Source organism: Netta rufina, assembly GCF_964035555.1.
Source record: "Netta rufina genome assembly, chromosome: 3".
Classification (NCBI taxonomy): domain Eukaryota; kingdom Metazoa; phylum Chordata; class Aves; order Anseriformes; family Anatidae; genus Netta; species Netta rufina.
The window spans coordinates 54,645,901-54,655,381 of NC_140125.1; the positions used below are offsets into that span (position 1 = coordinate 54,645,901).

At 38.8% G+C, this 9,481-nt stretch overlaps 1 protein-coding gene across 2 annotated transcripts; it reads left to right on the forward strand.

Moving 5' to 3' along the window:
- Positions 1-1,117: 1,117 nt before the first annotated feature.
- VIP (vasoactive intestinal peptide) lies at positions 1,118-7,781 on the forward strand. Of its 2 annotated transcripts, XM_084285304.1 has the most exons (7): positions 1,118-1,279; positions 1,677-1,798; positions 3,400-3,540; positions 3,920-4,024; positions 5,349-5,468; positions 6,154-6,268; positions 7,745-7,781. In XM_084285304.1, the coding sequence occupies exons 2-7, from the start codon at positions 1,686-1,688 to the stop codon at positions 7,751-7,753; spliced, it is 603 nt and encodes a 200-aa protein (XP_084141430.1). In that variant the 5' UTR covers positions 1,118-1,279; positions 1,677-1,685; the 3' UTR covers positions 7,754-7,781. The 2 variants fall into 2 exon arrangements, with proteins under 2 accessions (XP_084141430.1, XP_084141431.1); XM_084285305.1 differs by lacking the exon at positions 3,920-4,024.
- The last annotated feature ends 1,700 nt before the right edge of the window (positions 7,782-9,481 follow it).

A 9,481-nucleotide genomic window follows, 5' to 3' on the forward strand; every position in this document is an offset into this window, starting at 1 on the left:
ATGTGATTAAGCATCGCAGAATCTTCACCGTTGAGCCTGCCTAACCTTTAGCGAAACATGAAACAAAGAAACTTGATAGAAGGGGAAATAGTGAAATCATCTGCAAGGACTGGGTACAATCGTTAACTTTTCAGCAGGAGGACCAGAGGCACAGAAAAGCCCAAAGAAAAATAGGTGTGTGTGTGGGAGGGGGGGGGGAGGAGGGAAAAGAGAGTAATGGCGTTTTTCGATCCAATTCTTGCCGTGATTCTTTGGCAGGTACTTGGGTACCTGCAGGTACAGGGCAGGGCTTGGTGAGATACCGAAGAGGTGTTCGCAGGAACCCGCGGGTCCCACGCCCACCTTCCCCGCGTTTCTTTCCCTGCTGCCCACGGATCTTTTTAAGGCAGGGAGAACTCCATGTCGAAATCCTTGGCTGTGGCAGTGACCCCAGCCCCTAGGAATTAGCCCCTGGGGTGCCCGCGCTGGGAGCCGCTGAACCGTCGCAAGCACCCTCGGTACTTGCTTGGGGGGGGGGACGGGACACACACGATTTTTTCCCTGGGAACACACACAGCTTCAACGAAAAAGCAAAGGCTGGCGAACACCCCGCTTAAAATAAATCAATCAATGAATAAATAAATAAATAAATAAGATCATCCGACGGCGCGCTCCGGGCACTCATCCCGGCGGGGATGGAGACCTGCCGGTGGCAGAAAAAGACAGTGTGAGCCTAAAAGCTCCGGCTATGGGGTGGGGGGACTCGGCGGTGAGGGAAGGGCCCCGAGGGTGACGGTTCCCCAGCTCCCCGCTCCCGAAGCCGCCGCTGGCCGCCTGCTCTCCTGCCTTGCGAGGCGGAATCATGCTGACGACAGGGCCCTGATCCCCGCAAAACTAACTCATTAATATAAATCAAATAATGGAAGGGGGGGGAGGGGGGGGGGAATTAGGGGGGAGACAGGGTGCGCGTCTGCTCATGAATTAAATATAAGTCTCTGACTGTCCTGAACAAAGCGACCGTCCCCTTGGGAAGGGTGACGTCTCCCCAGTAACGTGATTGCTTCTTCGGAAGCAGAAACGTGTAAACGCTATAAAACGCGGCGGCGCGGCGGCCAGCTCAGATCGTGCGGCGGGACGGAGCTCTCCTCTCCTCTTCTCCTCCTGCTCGTCCTCCGCCGCCGTCCCCTGCAGCCTCTCAGCCCGACAGCGGGGCAGGGCGCAGGTCGTCGTCCCCAGCAGACCAGCGCAGCGCAGCGCCCCTTGCCCGCTCAGCCAGCCCCACCGACGGACTCGCGGCTCCGTGAGTAACTTTCCCTCCACCGCAGCGGCAACTTCCCAGCGGGTGAGGAGGGTGGCCCCGGCCTCAGTCTCCTTCTGCCCTCCCGGTCCGTTAGGGAAGCAGCGGAGAGCGGCTCTGACCGCCCTGGGTAGCCGGGCGTAGCCTTAAATATATATGGGTAGCCTTAAACATCTATGGTGTGTATATACACGGTGTATATACGCCATATATATTTAAGGTTTCAACCTCTACGTCCCGAGAACCTCTGCCCTCCGCAGCTTTGGGGTCTTCTTCCTCTCCCTTCCCCTCTGGCATCTCCCCCGCCCCGTCGACGCCGCTGCTGGCAGCATCCCTCTCCCCTCGGGGACCCCGCGCAGTGCGGAGCGGTGCGGTGACGGCTGCGCTCTTCCCTCCGCAGGTGGCGGCCATGGAGCACCGCGGCGCCTCCCCACTCCTCCTCGCCCTCGCCCTCCTCAGCGCTCTCTGCTGGCGGGCAAGGGCGCTGCCCCCCCGGGGGGCCGCTTTCCCGGCCGTGCCGCGGTAAGGACCGGGGATGGCTGGGGGCTGCTCTGCTTGCTCGGGGATGGGACCCCGAGAGGTCACCTGGGGCGTGCTCGGAGCTGAGGCTTTGGTAAAACATGGCAAAGGAAGCCCGGTCTTGCCTGGTCTTTAAAAACCCCCCGAGGCACGCACGCATCCTCAGAGGCACCGTTGGCAATGCCGCCCCATGAGCCGAATAGCGGTGACCGCTGTACTAGTGAAAGGCTAAAGGATATAGGCTAAAACGTGCTCATGGGAACAGTGGGTGCCCAGCAAAATACTCTGCTTTTCTTGTGGGAAAGCCCCTTCATTTCTACAGGTCTGCTAAGTGGATAGGTGAACTGCTGTCTTTTTTCTTTTCAAAAGCACAGACATCCATAGGAAAAAACAAAAAAAGAAAAAAAAAGACATTAAAAAATCCCAAATCATGAATGAGGGGACATGGTCTGCACGGATCAATATGTAGGTTTTGTACCACTACATGTTTTGAATTGCTGAAGTTTTTATTAGTTATCTAACTAAATTAAATCAGGTGTTATAAAGAGTTTCTACATGTGGGTTGGAGGATCATAAAGTGTGAAAACAATGTAGAAAATGCAGTACAGTGATTTATTTCCAAGACTTGAGTTAGTTTGTTTTACACATAAAAACTTATTATTATTATTATTATTATTATTATTATTATTATTATTTATTTATTTAAAAACCAGAGAGATCTTACATGCCTCAAATATGTAAGTCACATTAATAGCTATAATAACTGTAAGCTCATGAGGAAATTAATCTTTTTCAGTTTTCACATGTGCTTTTTTTCGCATCATCACACACAAGGGCTTACCATAGGAATAGTAGACTTGTGGCTGCCACAGAACACAACAGCAGATAGACCAAGCATCTGATGCCAAACTACTGCTAGTCAGTCAGGTTGTCCTCGATAAGAAACAGCAGTCTAAACAAATGGGAAAAAATGTAAATGTAAATCAGTTTATACAGAGCACTTGCAGTGATACATTTGAAAGGGTTGTGAACAGTTTTTAACTTGCAACTAGTAAATTAATTTAAACAGAGGAGAATAAAAAAGTATTAGAGTTACATGACTTCACTTCATATTTGGTTTGAAGTTCTGGAGGGTGTGTTTGTCTTCCTATAGAGGAAACCTAAGAACTGTTTCATATGCACTTCAGTGTTTAAGTCTTAATTGGAAGGTAAGTACTTTACGGGAACTCTTTTCACTTTGCATGGGCAGAGGTAGGCAATTTCATTCCTTGTTCATATAAAATATAGGTGTTATGAAGAGTGTTTGCCACTTGAGCTGGAATTGCCATACATTATGCACTGTTCACTGGAACTAATTGTGTGCAATGACAACATATTTCTCAAATGCACACATTACAGAGAAAGGAGATCTGTTATGCTAGTTACTTTATCACTGAGCATGGATTAAACCTGAAAGTGATTTTTGAAAGTGATCCAGACTATTTTAAACTGCCTTACAGATTAAAGAAGTAGGTGCATTTTACCACAAAACAGAATGCTAAGTTACAGTGAAATGCTGCATATCCTCAATCAACTGCACTTCATGTGGTTTTCTTCTCCAACAGATTGGGAAACAGAATGCCATTTGATGCAGCCAGTGAACCTGACCGTGCCCATGGGTCTTTAAAGTCTGAATCAGACATTTTGCAGAACACACTACCTGAAAATGAGAAATTCTATTTTGATCTGTCCAGAATTATTGATAGGTGAGTTTCTTTATTGTCATAAATGCAAATGTTGATGCATTGCTTGAATTATGCCAAAAAATCTGTCATATTTTTCAAACAGATATAGGAAAGGAAGAATCAATTATTGAAAAAAGAACACGCGCCCTCTGTTGAATATTTGTAGCAGTAGAAATGTATGAAGAAATGTTGATGGCATTGCCTTTCTGGCATGATGAGTTCATACACTTCCCAGAAAGGGTATACATATTGTGAAAATCTGGAAGTTGTTTTATGAAACTAGCTTAATTTAATATGTACAAGAGATAACTTAAGGAAAGCAGTATATTTACAAAATGAACATTATCAAAATGATATAAACCCAGGTTGTATTGTAGAGTTTATTTATTGTCCATTTCAGAAATGCAAGGCATGCTGATGGAATTTTCACCAGTGTCTACAGCCATCTTTTGGCTAAACTTGCTGTGAAGAGATATCTGCATTCGCTTATTAGAAAACGAGTTAGGTGAGGTGACACTTGCATTAGGTAGAGTTTTTTCCTAGCTGGCTTCATTGGCAATTTTTCACCCTTCTGTACCTAAGTTCTCATTTTTGCAATTTAGAGGTAATGAAAGGGCAATTGATATAATAATGGGGGACTCAAAAATCCTATATGATAACTTAGTGGGTTTTGTTACTGAATGCATACATTGCTATTTATTTCTGATACAGCTGTGAGGGATATAGCATGTAACAACAGGGGGATATTCAATGAAATTAAGAAACAACTGGTTTACATTGACAACAAAAAGGGATGATCTTTTTGCTACTGTAGAAACTATTGCCAGAGCACTTTGGGAGTTCTGCATTGTAGAAGGACTCAAAAAAGAATGAGGCAAATCTGTAGACAAGGGGTCTGGACGCAATTTTAAAGCACGGAGTTCATGAACGAATGGTCTCAGGGTGCTGAGAAGGATCACTCTGTACTTCTCTTTCTTTCAATACCCCTAGGCAGCAGCTATTGGGTACTCTTGGGAACAGAATAATAAGATACTTTGGTCTGACCCAATATGACAGTTCCTATTAGTAACTACTTACTGCTTAAAAGCAGAGTGAAAATTAGGTCCTCCATTTTGACCTATTTATGTCAATGCTGCCTTTGTTCCAGAACTTATAGGGCCAGTTTCTCTTATGCTATAACATAGATCACTGATATCAGAACACCCTGAGGTGTCCCAAAACCACACATGAAAAATATACCTTCAAGTTTGGATTTCACAAATTGTGTTTTGTCTTCTGATACTTCCTTAAAACAGACATTTGCAACTATATATGTAATGTTAAGCTCTCCCTTTCCTCAGAGGCAGGTTCAGTCCTCACTGAGTCAAACGTGAACAGAGACCTGTCCTTTTAAGAGGTTACTTCACGTTGGTATTGGACTAAAATGTATTTAAGCAAATGAAAGGGAACAGAATAAATTCTTCTTCTTTTTTTTTATTATTATTATTATTATTATTTATTTTAAAAAAAGAGTGGTGGGGGCTATGAGAACACATAGGACAAAACTGTAAAATTCTTGCACAGCCACTTGATCCTGCAGACTTCCTGTGACAGGAGCTCTGGAAGTCATTGAGAATTGAGAAATCAGTCCTTGATATTATGATACAAATAAAGCAATGACTTTTCAAGAGCAGAAAGATCCAAAGTCGTAGCTGTAAATGAAAGCTGAAATGAAAATTAGATTTTATTTAGCTCGACATTGTAAAGTTTATTTTATTTATTTAATAGTATCTTCTTTTAAACTGTTATTGTCTATTAATTTTTCCTTCACGATTGTTGTATGTTGCCAGTTCCCAGGACAGTCCTGTCAAACGCCACTCTGATGCTGTTTTCACTGACAACTACAGCCGCTTTCGGAAGCAAATGGCTGTGAAGAAATACTTAAACTCAGTTTTAACCGGAAAAAGAAGGTACTACAATAAAGAAAATTTATTTTTTTCCATAACAGTGTAGGACTAAACATAAAAGATTTATGGCCACTTATATATACATATGGAAAAAAGACAAGAGACAATGAACAGTAATGACTTTTTAACATAGTTTATAACATGACTTTCAAATACAGACAGCATTTTCTTCCATTCTGAAACGGAAGCTACAATCAGATTAGAGTAAAAGAATGAAGAGGAGATAGCATCTAGTAATCTTAAAAAGCTTCTGACATATTCTTAAATTGATTTTATGTGTAAAAAAAAAAAAAAAAAAAAACAAAAACAAACTTTTAAGGAAGAAATCAGAGCTATGACACATGAACAACTTTTTTTTTTTTTTTTCTTTTTTTAAGGAAGAAACACTATTTGATGAAAATCTATCTTTAAGTAAATATAAAAAATTTAGAAGACCCCAAAAGATCATATGTCCTTAGGTGATAAATGCCAGTATGTTTTTTAGGGCTTATTCTCTTGTATATTCACTCAGACAAACTCTTCTAAATATTTCGTCTTTTCACCTGATTCAAATGTGCTATTTCATGTTATTCATAACATTTCTGTATAAGTTTAACAAAATGTACAATAGATAAAGTTAGTACAAGGCTTTGCTTCTTTTTTGCTTTTTCTTCTGAAGGTAATAAAACTTGTTTTTGATCCACAACAGCCAGGAAGAGCTAAACCCCTCTAAACTTCGTGATGAAGCAGAAATTCTTGAACCTTCCTTTTCAGAAAACTATGATGATGTTTCTGTAGATGAGCTGCTGAGCCACCTCCCCCTGGTACGTCCAGATTTTCTTTCCTTATGCTATTAGCTAACTTTACCATGAAGTGAGATCAGTCATACATGAAATGTGGCACATCCGAAAAGCAGAAAAATCAATGTTCCATAAAATGCTACTTCTTTCTATAGGGATTGTGTGTGAATATAATAATCATTTTACTAAGAATAATTAAAATATCCCATGATTGCTGTTATTGAAAGTTCCTGGTTAAATGGCACTGTTAATAATGTACCTAACTCACTTGGGTGTTTCAACCTTTATGCACTGTGGCATAAAATCAGAATTGACTCATTTTTAATTACAAAGATTATTATTTCTTCAGAGAACATATTCAGTGATACATCTTTTAATTAAAAAAAAAAAACAAAAAAAACTACCCATTTTGTTTAACATCATCTACCTCATTAAAAGTTGCCTCTAGAACTAAGAGAATCAGCAATGTGAACCCTAAGTGTTAAGAAAGTTCTTGGCTCCCATCTGAAATGTGCTGTAGATGGATCATCAGGCAGGCAAATATAGCAGTTATTGTTTTCCTTTTAGCTGTTATTATTTTTCAAAGCTCATTCACAAACATTTATTTCATTTACTTATGCGTAAATCCTTTTACATCACAGCACTTGCAGGGACATAAAATTGAAAGGGTAATGTAAAAACTTATCAGGCTTGTTATTCCTAAAAATGTGTTAAGAAATTGTTAATAGTTTTGCTGTTGTTGTTTTTGGGTGTTATTTTTTACCATTCAGCTGTGTCAGAGCTACAAGTAAGGTGAAAACTATAATTCTGAAGATAATATTTTCAAGGAAATAAAAACCAATTTTCTCCAAACTGTTATTTACTTCAGAGAATGAAAGAAAATTTTCTTTTATTTTCCGTAAATTTGGCTATTCCTCTAAAGGTCCCAAATATTAGAAAGGACAATAACGGCTTATGCTTGAAGGAACAGAATTATTTCTATTTGATGGGATTCAGAAAATATTATTTCTGGATAATGTTATTCAAAAAATATCTGCTTCTGGATTATGCAGTGGTTTGATTCACTTAGAAATATTTTTAGTCCTTTTTTATTGACTGTACTGCTGATTCAGATCTCCCTATATATAAAAAGTTTACTTAATATTGTCTGTTATTGGTAATTTTATCATGGTGCCCAGTTCTTGACAGAGTGTGTATCAAGCAGCCTGAATTCTATCTGTCTGAAGGATGCAGATATTTTCAAAGTGAGCTGTTCAGCACTGTAGGACAATGTGCAGTAACAATTTTACAATAAAACTTCAAACTTTATTCTTGGTTCTACAACCTTGTCTGCCAGTTGTAATGACCATCAAGCTCCTGTGAAGAGTACCTTCTCAGTCCTAAACACAGTAGCTGTTTTTTACCATTGTTAATTTTTGTCTCCTGTCTGCTTTTATATACCTCATGATGCAATTGCTTACCAAAATGATTTCTCAAGCATATTTTTCCTTTGCATTTCAGGACCTCTGAAAGGCACCTGGTAAAGTCTACAACAAGAACACGTTACTTTTGAGTTCTACATAGTATTTCAAAGAGATGACTTTAGTCATCAAACCAGAACAAATATGTTGTGAAGTGAAAGTTGTGATATATTTGTTTCTTATGTAATAAAAGTTGATATTTACATTGTAAATACTATTCTAGAGTTCTCTACTGAAAGCTGTACATATGGATGCCAGTTAAACTCATGAAAAGTCTGTGAGTCCATATGCTGTAAATCCTTTACTTCAATAAATTCATTTGAAAAAGAGCGCACAGCTGAAAAGAGCCCATCATTACTACTTAATTGGCTTATTTTAGGTGTGGTACAAAGTCAGATAAGACTTTATGATAAGATGGATACCTGTGCAGACAGCTTCATAAACAAGTGTGAAAATGTGAGGAAAAGAATGTGTGGTCTAAAACTGCATTATAAAAAATTCTGAATTTTATTACTGAACAAAAAAGTATGTTTTTTAACAGCAGCTTGTCAATCAGATAAAATGAAAAAAATATTACAAATTATTTGACCTTTGACAGCATCTTTCCTTTTTACTCACATTTTTAATAGTTCACAACATACAATTTATATTAGGACCAGAAATGTATCCCATGTTTTTAGTGATGTTTAGAATGCAATACTTTGGAACTGCCAAAGCATACAAAGAAAAAAGCTGTCCCTTTTCTTGTTTGATGTCTAAAGTCACTGGTTATTCTACATTTGGTTGTATGTAGTTTTGATGATGAAATTATTCCGTATATATAAAAAAAATCTGAAGAAACTTTACTATTTTTTCAGAATGAATGTAACTTACAAAATACGCAGACAATAAATCATTTTATTATCATGGCAAACTTATTGGTTTGAATTAGTGCTATAGTCATCTGAAAGGGTAGAGGTCCCGGTTAGTTCTGTCTCTACTATATTAGTAGAGGAAGGTATTTATACACTGAGGTATGCTATAAATATCGTTTTGTTAAATTAAAAACACTAAGCAAGTAAACTACATAGAACCATATCTTAGTAAGAAACTGGAAATTTGAGGCTGATTCACAGTTGATATGAATCAGAATTCAGTTGTATTTTGTAAAGATTCTAGATTTAAGTAGTTGGATCATTTCCTAAAGAATTATATACTTCCTGCAGTATGTAAAGCTGCATACACAAGTTATGAAATGCATATTCATTTATGATACTAGAGTTCCTATGAACACCATCTCATATCCTAAAACGAGAAAAAAATTGAAGTAAAAAAAAAAATCAGACCTACCTACAAAGTTCAATGTGGACTTTCAAGTATATTTATATATCACGCATGTGGAACACAATGGTCAAAATGATTTACAAGTTTCACTTAGAAGTTTACTGTTCTTATTTAAAAGGAAGCTTCATACATGATAAAATTTTAAATTTATGGGGACTAGTTCTCATAAATTTGCAGCCTTCTGGTTTACATATTTTTATTTTTTTTTGAATATTGGCATAAATATATCAAGAGAAAACAAGTTTGCACATATCAGATATTATTATTGCTGTTTCCACCTACTGTGGGCTGAACTAATTTTAGTTTAAACCAGTGAATGGTTCTCAAAAGTTAGACATACAATTTTAAAGCCTTGTCTTGAAAACTGGTCTTCTACTGGTTGTCTACTTTCACTTCCTATCTCATTATGAAAATTTGAGTGGAAAATTGCCTTTGAAGATACTTGAATCACACT